Source organism: Momordica charantia, assembly GCF_013281855.1.
Source record: "Momordica charantia cultivar OHB3-1 chromosome 6 unlocalized genomic scaffold, Mcharantia_2.0 BLBB01000006.1, whole genome shotgun sequence".
Lineage (NCBI taxonomy): Eukaryota > Viridiplantae > Streptophyta > Magnoliopsida > Cucurbitales > Cucurbitaceae > Momordica > Momordica charantia.
Genome location: NW_028275164.1, coordinates 5,686,038 through 5,700,368, shown reverse-complemented (window position 1 = coordinate 5,700,368; position 14,331 = coordinate 5,686,038). Strand labels below are relative to the sequence as shown.

Below are 14,331 nucleotides of genomic sequence, written 5' to 3'. Positions count from 1 at the left end.
CACCTACCTCTAATCAACATATCATGAACTTAAATTCTCCCGTAACAACTAGTTGTGCTAAAAAAATGCTGAACTCAGATAATATATTGGAACCTCGTTCCTCTGGGGAACAAGTTAACTCTATGTCCTATGACTTACTTTTTATTTTATGACAACTTGAGCATAACAACGAATGAAGATGTCATATCCAACTAAAATGTTATGTTTCAATCCTCTTACTTTTACATATTGTGCTAAAAAAACACCTTTTCATGTTTAAAATTAAAAATTTTTCTACGAGAAATGTTCGGGCGTGTGATCGACACGTTGGGAGTACCTATTGATGGAATAGGGGCTCTAAGCGATCACAAGCGAAGACGTGTTGAAGTAATATTAGTTTACTTTACCTTCTTCTTAAAGAAAAGTTGACATATGGCTACAATTATCTCAAACACACTCATTCACGTGTCGTTGAACCTTAAAGAGAATATGACATACAAATATGGTGAAGATGAAACAAATTTTCAGCTGAAAAGTTAATAATATTTTTCAATTGTATAGCATTGGGATTTTTTTTGGCAGTTTAAAGCTAAAAATTTACAAATATGATACCATTTTTTAAAATGACCATCAACATGTATCAACTTCATATATTTATTTACGATAGACGATAGATATTGATAAATTTCTATCATTAATAGTCGTTGATAGAGAGACATCTATCACTCATATCACTGATTGTCTATATAAAATATCTATTTTACAAAATTGTCATATTTATAAAATCTTAATTTTTGTGTCGTATCTACAAATATGACAACCATTTGTCACCCATAATAATCTAATTTTTTTCCGACATTACCGCTTCAGTAGATCCAAGTTTAAAAACGGAAAAGAAACAATTTATTATAAATATTATATAATAATTTTTTAAGTAGAACCTTGCATAATATTGGAAAACAGAGAAAACAACTCTAACATTAAATTAAAAATGTCACTTTTAAGATAAGATATCAATTGCCACTAAATTTGATGGTTGGATTCTCCCATATTTAGTTTTTTTTCTTTTTTCATATCCTCCCCTATTTATTTAATCAGGTTGGATTCTCCCATTTTTAGCTTAAAATCAAATAAATATTATAATTTTTATACACCTTAAATTTATTTAAGCATTGATCAAACTTAATTTGGTGTAAATATAAATCTGAAATTAATGGAAATTGAGTACAAATTAAAAATTACAAATACTTAACTAAATTAATAGTTGAATTGGATGAAATTAAATTTCTTGGATGAAATTGGAAATTTTTCTTTTTTCTTTTTTCCCCTCAAAAAGCTTATCGGCATTTCAAATAAATAAAAATATCATTTTTTTGACAAAATAGAGTTACGACATGTCGTTCGAAATTTCAAGACCGGGCGGCTAACAGAAACTCAAAGTCAACGCCTCAAGGGTGATTTGGTAATCTACCTAATATATATATACTTTTTTTTAGAAAATCTACCGAATGTATTATAGAATAATGAATAAACTTCGTTCAAAGTAAAAATAATAATAATAATGAATAAACTAACTACGCAGCAATTTTTAATCGGAAATCTAGAGCAAGACTATACCAATTCTACCCAATTACTCAGTCAAAATGCAATCCGATCTTTCAAAAAATCGAAAGTCGCTCTGAATTAAAAATAATAATAATAATAAATAAAGAAAAACGGTCGATATGCAGCGGATTCGATCCGCTATCAAATCGAGTTAATAAAACATCTAAAGTCCGGCATTTTCCGGTATAAGTAACCGTCCTCGATTTCTAATCCTCACATCATCCCGTTCTTAGTTCTTACCGGCGATCCTTGAAATCGACGCCCAATGGCTCCAATCGCTGTCGGAGATTCGTTGCCGGACGGCACGCTGGCCTACTTCGATGAGCAGGATCAGCTGCAGCATGCCTCCTTCCACTCCCTTGCCGCCGGCAAGAAGGTCATTCTCTTTGGAGTCCCCGGTGCCTTCACTCCCACATGCAGGTACGCAGCTTCTGTTTCCGTTCTTGATAGATCCTTCTGGTTTTATTTTCTTAACTTTTGTGGATTAATGGTGTGTTTGGTCTCAGCTTGAAACATGTACCGGGCTTTGTTGAGAAAGCAGAAGAGCTCAAGTCTAAGGGCATTGATGAGATTCTGCTAATCAGCGGTATAACTCTATAATTGAACGCAAATTCACTTGTTCTGTGACCATTTTTTGCTGTCCTTGCTGTTGCTGTTAGTTTTTTGGTGCCCATAGCCTTGAACAGTTCTTCGAGTTTCGTTCTTGAACGCTTAAGATATTAGATATCACAGCTTAAGAAGTAATGTGATTAAATGTTTTCTTTCTGGAAATTTTGGTTCGTTTCATGTTGATCTGGAAATTGCCGTAATCTAGACTTATGAACCGGTTCAATTTGTTGGAAGATAAGTCTAAGTATTTTCGCGATGCCCATGTTTTCTTTTTCCCATACAGAACAGGAATTTAACAAAACGAAGTATATTTACAAGAAACTTTTAGTCTTTAAATAGAGGCAAGTGTGAGACTAAGTCTAAAGATTTAAAGGTCCAAGAAAAGATTAAAAGTTAAGAATAAGCCATTGTGTTTATCCTCAAAGTGACGCTTGTCCTTAGCCAAATGACCTAAGAGTTGTACTTTCATGCTTCCCCTCTATATTTGTTTGTTGGCAAACCACGAAGACATCTCAAGAAAAGAGTGTATAGATCTTTTAGGGGGAGATCGAACTCAATTTGGATCGTAGAAGGTGCTTTATCTATTACTGAAGAGTAGAGTCAAAATGTAGAAAGAGGTGATTAACCGACTCATGTGTCTGACGCCAAGAAAATACCCATATGAAGTAAGAGAACCAAGTGGATTGCTTTTCTCTTACGATCATGGGTATTGGACATGGGCCGTTTTTGCCCATCTTAGTGATCAGACTTGAAGTAACTTGCTTATTCTATAGATTTACTAGGTAAGCGGGTACATCTTTCCTGCTCAAAGGTTCAATTGATCTTCTCAGTGGAAAATGAATCGATTGAGCCTTTTGGTTGGCCTTTGATGAAATTGTCTAGTACTCTAGTTTAACCATTGGGTTGGCCAGGGCAAAGTAAAAATGTAAAGGGACTTTGAGGGAATTAATTCAAAATTAAAATCCCATAATGATCACTATCTAGGATGTTAAAATCTTATGAGTTTTTTGACAACCAAATGTGGTAGGCCAAACAATTATCTCGTGGGTTTAGATATAGACGCACACATAAAAGTAAGAACGAAAGAAATAAAAGGAAATAGAAATAGACCAATCTTCTTTATAATGACATGGGTGTATAGGCAAGATGCTGAATATGGTCTTCTTCGAAAATTAGTCCAAAACTAACAAGGTAAATAATGTATAATTAACCATTTGCATGTAAATAATTATAATTTAAAAAGTTGGTGAGAGCACCCTAAAGTCGCATATTTTATTACAAATGGAAGATAACTAAGTTGTTCCGTTGGATGCAGTCAATGACCCTTTCGTGATGAAGGCCTGGTCCAAGACTTACCCTGAGAACAAGCATGTCAAGTTCCTTGCTGATGGCTCTGCAGCATTTACTCATGCTCTTGGCCTGGAGCTTGATCTTTCAGAGAAAGGACTCGGCGTTCGATCCAAGAGGTTCTGTCTCTTAGTTGATAACCTCAAGGTCAAAGTTGCAAATGTTGAGTCTGGTGGAGAATTTACCGTCTCCAGTGCTGAGGAAATCCTCAAGGCTCTTTGATGTGTTCATCTTTCTATTGTATGCAAACTTTTTCATGTCACAGGCCTCGGCCGACGATCTTCTATCATACTGTTATTTTGTGGGGTGATGAGATGTCTTAGGCTCCCTTTATATGAATAATGAAAGATCATGCCGTTTCTTGTTCCCTTTTTGGTTTTTATCAAATGAAGGAGAGTTTAGATCTGGTAATGGAACTCTGGCCATGGTCTTCACTGCTCTAAACTTCTGGTAAACAGATCTGTGTGTTGAATTTGGTATTCTGTCAGAGTTATGTCGCCCTATTTCCAGGAATCTGTGTTGATAAAGCTCAACATTTTGATCCTAATGACTTGGAAAAGGGGACTCTATTTTAATTAATCAAAGCATGCAGGGCAGCTTTTTCATTAAGAACTCTCTTTCTAGGGCTTTGCATAAGATGTTGGGCCTTGATATGTGTATCATATCTGTGGATGGATGAGACTCTGCCCTGCCTTGTGATCAAAGGGTCTTTTGTCAAAGATATTGGAAGTTTTCAAAATAATATTGCAAACCATGAGCGGGGTTGTCTAATCTTTTTCTCTCTCTCTCTCTCTCTCTCTCTTCTAATCTTTGAACTAGTCAGTCTATTAGCTCGTTTTGAATTTAGTCTTTGAAATGGCAAATGGCACCTTTTTTGGGTAGGGTTGGGTTCATCTAGTTAAAGACATATTTTCAACTCAAAGGCTGTTAATTCGCCCCCACATTTGTACTCAATAAAATTAAAAAAATAAAAAAACTTGATGAAATAAGTCCCATATCGTTATTGTTTGTTAATATATCAGTGTATAAATATGTCTTTAAAAAAATCAGTATAAAGTGATTGATTTTGATTTCTGTATTTACAATTTTGTTCATTTTTATCCCTCTTTACAAAATTTTAACTCAAATTTTATAGAGAAACTACTTTTTGATCCAGCTATGATGTGGTGGGCTTCTCAAACATTAGTTGTGATTAACTATTATTGCTATATTTGAGATTATGCAAATCTGATTATAATCTTTTGAGTCAAAAATCCAATTCCCGTCCTACATTTTTACTGAAAATAAAATACATTTGAGATTACATGTACTAAAAAGAAAGGGAAAAAAAAAAAGTACATTTCGGTCACCTTTTGAACTGAAACTGGTTTTCAAAATATGATTTTTAAATCATTTTTTAAAAAATAAAGGAGAGAGAGAGAGGGAAGTTCTTTTAAGTTCCACTTTTTATAGAAAGTGTTTGGTGAATTGCTGCTAATAGCGCATACAGTGTAGACTGAGAGAGTCTTTGTCCTACAAGAAGTGCAATCCATTGGTGGTCATAAAATGTTCAAATTAAAGCAAAACAGAACGATTATTTTCAGTTTCAGTCTCAATCTCAGGGCTCCTTAATTTGTTCAGAAAATTATACAACAAAATAAACCATACAAATAATTGAAACTCACCCACTTCATCAGATCCGGAATTAAATATTGTGCAACTGTTATGTTGGAGTTGGAAGCCAGCCATTTAACACTCTACCGGTGCCATTGGAGTGCAGGTCCCATTCGTTTCCATTTCAAACCAAAAAAAAAAAAAAAAAAAAACTCCTTTGGATTTGAAAATCCCTTCGAGGGTCAAAAAAGCAGGTGTGATCCTTTGACCACAAGCTTCTCTCTCTCTCTCCCTTCACATTTTTTTATAAGCACCGTCCCTTGAAACTTGGAGAATGGCTTCTGTGACTTACTCACCAAGATACCCACATTCTGCTCTCTCTTCTTCCTCTTTCTTCTTTTAACTTTCTTCAAACCCTATTTTGAGCTTTTGGGGTTCTGGTATATTCCACTGCCTACCAGAAAGATGAGTGCTTCCAGGTTTATTAAATGTGTCACCGTTGGAGATGGAGCTGTTGGGAAGACTTGTATGCTCATCTGTTACACCAGTAACAAGTTCCCCACCGTTAGTTTGTTCATACCCATCTTCCAAAATCACTCCTTTTCTAATCTCTTTCTTTCATTATGCCAAGAAATTGCTTAAAGTTACTGTATTTGTTATGGCAGGACTATATTCCTACAGTTTTTGACAACTTTAGTGCCAATGTGGCTGTGGATGGGAACATTGTCAACTTGGGATTATGGGACACTGCTGGTAAATGGGTTTTCTTAGATGCTTCTAATGGATTGTCATTCTTTGAGTTTGAAATGCGTTTGATTTCTCTGGTTATTGACTAAAACTGGCTCTGTTTTGAAGGCCAAGAAGATTATAGCAGACTCAGGCCACTGAGTTACAGGGGTGCAGATGTTTTTGTTCTGGCTTTCTCCTTGATCAGCTGGGCGAGTTATGAGAATGTTCTCAAGAAGGTAATGGTGGAAAAAGAGCCACCTGGGCCTTTTTTCAAGGCCAAGGCCATTTCCATGTAAAATAAAGTTTTTGTTCTGACTCTGATATCGCCATGGATGAACTGAAATTTACCTTATGCTTCTTAGTGGATGCCGGAGCTTCGTCGATTCGCGCCAAGTGTTCCAATTGTTCTAGTTGGGACGAAGTTGGGTGAGTAAACTTGAAACTGGTTTTGACAGAGAGAAAAATTTCTCTGCCGTCTGTTCTCTAAGGGGCAGTTTGATGAGATAGTTTGATTTTCCATGAACCTTAGATCTTCGTGACAGTGGAACTTATTTTGACGATCATAGGGCATCAAACACAATAACCCCTTCTCAGGTACCAATTTTTGGTCAACATAAAATCAGTTCTTTATGAACTTGTTTTCTACTTCTTCATCTGGATTGAATCAATAGAAGGCATTTCTCAGAAGAAACTGATTCAGTTTGTTTAATGCAGGGAGAAGAGCTTAGGAAACAAATTGGTGCTGCTGCATACATTGAATGCAGTTCCAAGACTCAACAGGTGAAAAACACTGTCATCTCCCTCTTTTATTCCTTCTCTCTTTTACTCATTTACTTCCCACATCATAATTTCTGAGTTTCTTCAACATCTCATTTCGCTTAAGGACCTACAGTTTCATAGGACTGAAATTTTATAATTTGTTTAGAATGTCAAAGCTGTTTTTGACACTGCAATCAAGGTTGTTCTCCAACCTCCAAGGAGGATCGAGACGACGAGGAAGAGGAGGAGCCGAAGGTCGGCTTGTTCAATTGTGTAAGTTCATTCTTTTTTCTTCCTCCTTAATTTCACTGTATGACTATAAGAAATGATTATTCGAGTATGGCCTATGGTCATTCTCAGTCCCACTAAAATATGCAGCCTTCATTTTGATCACGTTATGTCCTCATGATCTTACATGCATAATATGTGCAGCAGGTGCATTGCGTGCGGTGGCTGTGATGTGTAACCGTGCTCGTGATCGATATCAACTGCCGTATTGTTCATGTTTTATGCCAATCGTATAGCTAGAGCTTAAGATTTCTAGTGTAACATTGTTTTGTACTAAGAAACAGGCATCTGCACGTTGTGCAAGCCACACTGACCAGAGAAGTGAAGAGAGTTGTGTTCGTCTTTGTTGTGTTAAATGCAAATTCCATATTTGAAATGATGCGTCGGTCGCCGTGTTTTGAAGCCACACGAATTCCTGCTGATGGTTTAAAAGCCAGCAAACAAAAAAGATCATAGAGTAGATAAAACCTAAAATACTTATCATATCAAGAAGTTGATGAAAAAAGTGCGGCAAAATCAAGTCTAGTATCTCTCTATATTACACCATAGTTTTGAGGTCTCTACTACACACTCATTTGTGACAGGTCAATACTGCTCTAAACTACATTACACACATACAATTTTTGGCTAAAGAAACGGGATCTCATTTGTTGTAGATGCAAAACTATGCGATAAGCGATGGCATCGGTTAAATAGATGCTTAGGACTGTAAGCAATCCAGCATATCCTGCAGCAATCTTCATGAAATTTGGGGAACTTGGTGTTGATGCATATTATTGTTGAGGGAGGAGTGCTATTTCAATTTCTTGAAGTGACTTTCCTTTGGTTTCCACTACATTTCTCTTCACAAATGCAACTGCAATCAAGCAGAACGTAGCAAAAACAGAGTACAGAAGCCGTGGTCCCATCTTCTCCAACAATTGTAGGAAGAGCAATCCGACAAAAAAATTTATCACCTGGGAAGCATAAATAATGGACCAATGAACCACAGAATCTACAAAGGCATTTTAAGCTCAAGTTGGGTTCCAAGGTCAATATCAAATTCTTATAAACAGATGAACTAAATAATGCAAAGGAAGTAATATAGGTTCTTAAAGTTTCGGATGGAACCGCTATCTTCATAATCAAACTCAGTGATTATGGAGATTGTCAACCATTTCCAAAGTAGGGAAAGATAAATCCACATGAATTGAACCTCCTTAGCTACTATTTTCCAAGCAGTTTGAGCCATAAAAACAGCCACAAAAACAGAAGCACCCATGGCAAAAAGCAGTCATAATACCAGCAAAGAAGTGGAATGGTACATTGGCAAAAAGCAGTCATAAGACCAGCAAAGAAGTGGAACGTTACCCAATGTACCGACATGCAGATTGCCATAGCTTTTGCTCTTATCCGACTGGGTAAAATTTCTGGTAAAAGAAGACCTGGAACCGGACCAGCTCCGAGAGCAAACATAAAGACAAACCTGCAAAGTTACGTTATTAGCCACTTTTCTCGTTGATCAGTAATATCTACACTCTCTTTTTACACATTTACATCATTTTTATCAGAAACAACCTCTCTAATCATATCTATGGTGAATACTTGTTAGAATAAGTAAAAAGGTGATGAGAGTTATTGATTAACTTGGAAATCCAATGTTATCGTAAATAGCCTTCCGACTGAAAACCAGATTTTCCACCTTCATTGTACAGACACAGTATTTGAAATATCAGGCCTTTTAAAAAATAAAATAAAATATCAGGCACTAAATCAAAAAAAGAGATGGCAAAACAATAAGGAATAAAAGAAGCCATCTTTCTTTACATTTAGTAAATAAAAGTTAGACTAATATAGTCTATTTTCATAATTTTAGGACACAATAAGTATGATCTTAATTTTTTCCTTTGTTTGGTCTATTTAATGATCATCTTCAATATGTAAGCAAGCTAATATTTGACCTACAACCTCATGATCTATGACTAGAAACTCTTGGTGAAATGATAGCCTGTTATGGGTATTACAATTGACTTAGTACATAGCTCTAGCCAGATCAAAGATGAATGAGTCGTGAGGGGTTTTTTTTTCCGTATGTACAATATATGAAACAAATTTACTCACATTAACGTGCCACCTACAGACAAATATAGAGCTCCGGAGTCTAAGGAATGAGAACTTGCTGCGATAACTTGGAGGGCCATTGATACTGCCTGCATTAGACATAAAACATCAAGCAAAGTCTTTTCAGATAACACCACCCTCCAATCATGAAAGAACATTCCAACCGTTATCAACTCGGTGAATGGTATTTTGGTCTACAATTAGTCAAGGACTGATGCCTAGTTGATTCTTAGCAAAACCATATCAAAGGTGGTTCTAACTCCTAGCGCTACTGGGTAGAAATGAGTTGATTCTCCATCCAACCATTTGCATGCCCCTTACCTCTTTGATTCAAACAGCTTAAATTTTATTCTCCAGTTTTTATAACAAGACTTGGTAAGAAGGCTCAAGATATGTGCCATAGCAATAAAAATTATATTTGCTTGATTTTATTACCATCCCAGAAAAGCTCCATAGAAGAAGCAGCTTTCTTCCTAATCGATCCATCAAAAGCATTGCAATTATAGATCCTGTGATGTATAATAGGAAAATTTTATAAAATAATTAATGCCTTCTGATAAATGCACGAAGAAAAATAATGGAATAGTAGCTTATATTTATAGAAAGCACTGTAGTGTAGAGGCAAACCTGCTAAGTTTGAAATTCCCACGAAGACATTTGCAAGGTTTGATGGTACTCCCGCACTTTTAAACACAGTTGAGGAGAAATAAAATATAGCATTTATACCAGATAGCTGTTGTAAAGCAAATAGTGTTGATCCAATAAAAACCACTGCAAAAGGAAGGCGTGAATAACGAAGAACTATTCCACCCTAACGAAAGACATAAATGGTGCAGTAAGAGCACATGGTGGTGGAATTACAAAAGGGAAAACAATGAGTATTGTTTACCTTGAAAATGGCGACCAAAGAGCAATTCAGAAAGTTTTACAGAATCTGGTTCATCTCCCCTAGCAAACTTGAACAATTCTGCCAAAGCGGATTTTACATGTGACTCACCAAGAAGCTTCTCAAATTCAGTTTCCGCTTCCTCCGTCCGTCCTTGCTACATTACATAAGATTAGACATAGACTTCTAAGATTTTCTCATTCAGGAATTTATGCATAAACACAGAATGCAGAACGGGAGGATAAAACACTGGAGGAAAAGAAATTAACATGCATATGCTTCGACTCAGAAATTACTAAATTGTTTTGTTTTTTTAAAAGAAAACAAAGTACATGTGAAAGCATGTACTGGAATGATCAAACCTTATATAGCCAATGTGGACTCTCGGCACAAAATAGCATCCCTAGAGCTAGCAATGCAGCCGGAATTATAGACACCCAGAAACAAACACGCCACCTGAATCAAAAAAGGAAAGCATATTCTGAAATGATAAATAAATGGATAGTTTGTATTTGCATGTGTTCTAGAATATACCATATATTTCATACCAGCCTACTATCTCCTTGACAGGGATTCCTATTAAGAGGGCTGCCATCAGTCCAAGACATGTAGCAATCTGAATGAAGCTTCCATATGTTCCCCTCACAAATGCAGGAGAGACCTACTCGTATGAGTAAGAAAAATGGGAGTAGAAAGCTATCATCTCACATTGCATCCTTTTAAAGATGTCCATTAAGACATATAAAGCAGAAATATGCAATGGCTGTACCTCCGTGACGTAGAGAGAAGCAACAGGAGGGCCTAGACCCATTCCAGTCCCAACAAATAGTCGTCCCAATAGCATCCCAGCCAGAGTTTTGGTCATTGCACTGAAATGCAAGTTTTGACCTTTATAGTGAGAGTGCAGTAACATGAAGAATGAGGAAACAACATGATGTAAGGAATGGTTGATAAGAAACTAGAAAATCAATTACTGAAAGTCAACAGGGGAGCAGTGATCTTAAGGGATCATGTGGGAAAACATTAAACTAGCAAAGATAAATAGTAAGTAGAACTTGTCTAAAACTGCCTTTATGGTTGGAAAATGTCACCTCATTACAGCACCAACAATCATTGGCAAGGCACTCAGTTGAAAAGCCCTACGACGCCCTACCCCATCAGCTACCCAACCACTCAGTAGAGAACCAACTAAGGCACCACCCAGGCACGTACTCACAACCAAACCTTCATGCCAGAGCACGTTCGAGCATTAATGAAAATTAAACAATCATAGTTTAATAGAACATAAACAAGGTACTCGCAGCATGTCACCTTCTGCCAATGTATTCCCATTGAAACCAAGATCCGCTGAAATGCTTTCCAGTGGTTCATTAACTACTCTGCAGTGAACAGATACCAAGCTATAAAATCACTGTCTACTTGTGAACGAACAAGTAAGAACAGCTTCATGAAACATTGACACCGAAAAAGCGCGAGACAGTTGGAATCAATAAAATAGAACCCACCCAAGGTGGTAGCCAAATAGAAATGAAGTTAGGGTTGCCACTAGCACGTGCGGTAAAGAAAATCTCCACGAAGGGGTTGAGTCTGCGAAATCCCTACCACTCTGCGAACGAGCTAAAAAAAGAAACCCGAATTACGCCAATAATCATGTATTAACCTTCGTTTAAAAAGTTCATCGACTCTCAAGTCTATTCCTCCACGTAAAAACAGAGAATATTTCCAAATAAATTTCATGGGTCGCAGCAGATGAAATGTACCTACAGACTGCCAAATAACGAATTACCTACCTGAAGAATTATCCTCCATGTCAATTGGATCGGAGTTCTCTTTAAACGATAATCGTTTGTACGTCGAGAAAGCTTCACGTTTTCGATCCCACATGTCAAACCGCAGCAAGTCCTCGCCAGAAGTTGCCTAATATGAAGAGTTTTAGGATTATATTTTGCTTCATTTCATAGTCCAAATATTTTGCTTCCGGTATTGAATTAATGCTGAAGTACTTCAATTAATATGAGCTTAAAATTCCATCACATCAGCGTCCGGCATTATCAAGTTGATTCACATTTTACGGAAACAGTCATTCATTATTGAATCAAGCTTCAACTTCTCATACAACTACCAAGAACTGAACGGAAGAACTTTAATTGCTTGATCTAAGCCAAATATAATTATCATCCACCTATAAACTTGCTTTGCAGCATTTTTTTTCCCCTTATGTACATCTCTCTCGGACCGTAAAACAAAATGTGCAATCTCACGTAACAAATAAAGAAACTACATCGAAAAAGAGAAGACAGAAGAAGCAGAATTACCGAGTAAAAGAGAAGTGGAGGAAGTTGATTGTAATCTCAGCCAAGTGACGGAAAATTCATTGAAATCGAAACCTGTCGAACTTCAAAGCTCCACACCATCACAGGCACTCAAAGAACTAAACGATCAGAAAACAGATCTGAAGCCAGAAACCGTAGAGCTTCTTAAGCCTTCTTGAAGAACCTTGTAGAAGCAGCTGCAATTGTCGCTACTCCAACACACGCAAAGAGAGAGGCGCCGACTGTAGAATATATATCCTCGGTTGATGGAGATGGAGCCTTAAATTTTACAACTCAGTGACGATGATTGCCCAGCACGCCATGGATAAAAACAGAGCAAAAATTTTATCAGTCCATCAACTGATGATACCGAAACAAAGCGAGCGAGGGAAACGAACAACCAAGCCACAGCTTCGTAGTATTTATTTCTTTCTTTCTTTCTTTAATTTCGTATTTTCACTTTCTGATATAAAATAAAGTGTTTGTCAGTTGTGATTGGGTGCGGGTGCTCACACCGTAACGAAAGCGGAGCATCAGTGGATTTTGGTTGAAGGGAAATCCGCGGTGGTGGAGGTGCCAGGTGTCCGGGCGTAACAAAAGCAGGGGTACGGAAATCGGAATCGGCTGCTCTAAATATTTACGGTTGACGTGTCGCCTTCTAAGACGTTGTCGGTTTTTATCATCTTTCTGGTGGAGGTGTCGTCGTAAGGGCTGGAGGATCTATGTGTTGCGTGGAGATGCTGATACGTGTATCCTAGTATATGGACCTTTCAATTTTTGGCTGCATGTATAATAATTAAATATCTTGCATCTAGATCCCACCACATTTTTATTACGCAAAGGTTCAAATTAATCTATTTTGGAATAGATTCAAATAAGTATCAAGATAAATTACATCATTGAAAACTTTCGGTTCTAATATGTTGTGGAATTTCTTTTTTCTTTTCCTAATCCTAGTTTGTTTTAGTATGTCAATGCGTGGAAATGAAGGTGGTAACTAACCATCTTTTAATCAATAATATATTTTGAAATTTATGAATAAAATTAGTTTTAATAAAAAAAATGAATAATCACAATTTCTCATGAGATTATGTGTTTTTTTTTTTTGTAAAATATTTTTTATCAAAATATATAACGTTATTTGAAAAAAATACCACTATTTATAAATAGTACAATTCATTGTTTCAAACAAAAATCTTATCTCAAAAAATTCTCTCTCTGTCAAAATTCTCTTTGTATAGTCTATACGATTGCTTGAATACTGCATTCACGGATGGTTCATTATACCTTTAGCACTATAGAAAACAAAAATTTATCTTCAATAAAACAACACTATATGTTGGGTTCAAAATATTTATTTTCATGTTTCCTTAATTTCTCTATATATTGTTGTAACAATATATGCTTGAACAAGTTTCGTTATTGATAGGTCAGAATGAACATACCTCAACTGTAATTGACATATATATCAAACCAATAGGTCGTGAGTTCGAATTCTAACTTCACATGTTGTACTAAAACAAGTGTTGTTATGAGTTGGTTGGCTTTTAATCAAATTCTAGATGTCATTAATTATGGTAGTTATTGTAGAATGTATTTGGGATGATTTTATAGTACGTATATTTGTTTAATATAATTTTCCAAAGTAATTTTAGATATAGGTTTGAGCATTTATTTTTTAAGAAATCAACTGCTTTTTATACAAAATCGGATTGGTTTTGAAATATGTTTTCAATAAATAGATATGATTAACTTTGAAATGATTGCCAAGATAATTAATTAATGGAGCCATTTGTTTCGTGGAAATTCATATGTCGGTCATGTTTGCATTGCGGTAATGTAAGATATCCGGATATCTCGAGATGTTCGGGTATCATAAGATGTTCATTTAGAATGCATTCGAGTCGATTTGGATGCTTTTTTTGAAACATGAGTTTCCATGATTCTCATGTCGAGGACATTTAATATTGACATTTTTACCTTTCGTTATTTTTTTATATATTTTATTTTATCAAAGTTCTTTGATTTTATTTGCAATTATAGTTTAAATAATTTAATATACTCATTAACTAATAAGCAATTGAGTTTATTTAATACATGTACATATAAAATAAACTTCAATTA

The 14,331-nt window shown here is 35.9% G+C and overlaps 3 protein-coding genes across 3 annotated transcripts; 2 read left to right on the top strand and 1 right to left on the bottom strand.

The window, feature by feature from the left end:
- Positions 1-1,785: 1,785 nt before the first annotated feature.
- LOC111014452 (peroxiredoxin-2B) lies at positions 1,786-3,908 on the top strand. The gene is made up of 3 exons (XM_022289190.2): positions 1,786-2,004; positions 2,091-2,170; positions 3,509-3,908. Exons 1-3 carry the CDS (start codon positions 1,850-1,852, stop codon positions 3,760-3,762), a joined length of 489 nt encoding a protein of 162 aa, XP_022144882.1. The 5' UTR covers positions 1,786-1,849; the 3' UTR covers positions 3,763-3,908.
- Positions 3,909-5,010: 1,102 nt separating this feature from the next.
- Positions 5,011-7,288, top strand: LOC111014457 (rac-like GTP-binding protein ARAC7). The gene is made up of 8 exons (XM_022289194.2): positions 5,011-5,697; positions 5,799-5,886; positions 5,989-6,098; positions 6,225-6,288; positions 6,392-6,456; positions 6,577-6,642; positions 6,788-6,894; positions 7,054-7,288. The coding sequence occupies exons 1-8, from the start codon at positions 5,599-5,601 to the stop codon at positions 7,085-7,087; spliced, it is 633 nt and encodes a 210-aa protein (XP_022144886.1). The 5' UTR covers positions 5,011-5,598; the 3' UTR covers positions 7,088-7,288.
- Positions 7,289-7,367: 79 nt separating this feature from the next.
- Positions 7,368-12,638, bottom strand: LOC111014456 (putative plastidic glucose transporter 2). The gene is made up of 14 exons (XM_022289193.2): positions 12,211-12,638; positions 11,686-11,812; positions 11,401-11,512; positions 11,207-11,274; positions 10,987-11,119; positions 10,665-10,764; positions 10,444-10,556; positions 10,258-10,351; positions 9,899-10,052; positions 9,637-9,780; positions 9,445-9,518; positions 9,010-9,098; positions 8,260-8,374; positions 7,368-7,865 (listed from the first exon to the last, which is right to left on the bottom strand). Exons 2-14 carry the CDS (start codon positions 11,777-11,779, stop codon positions 7,683-7,685), a joined length of 1,473 nt encoding a protein of 490 aa, XP_022144885.1. The 5' UTR covers positions 11,780-11,812; positions 12,211-12,638; the 3' UTR covers positions 7,368-7,682.
- Positions 12,639-14,331: the final 1,693 nt, after the last annotated feature.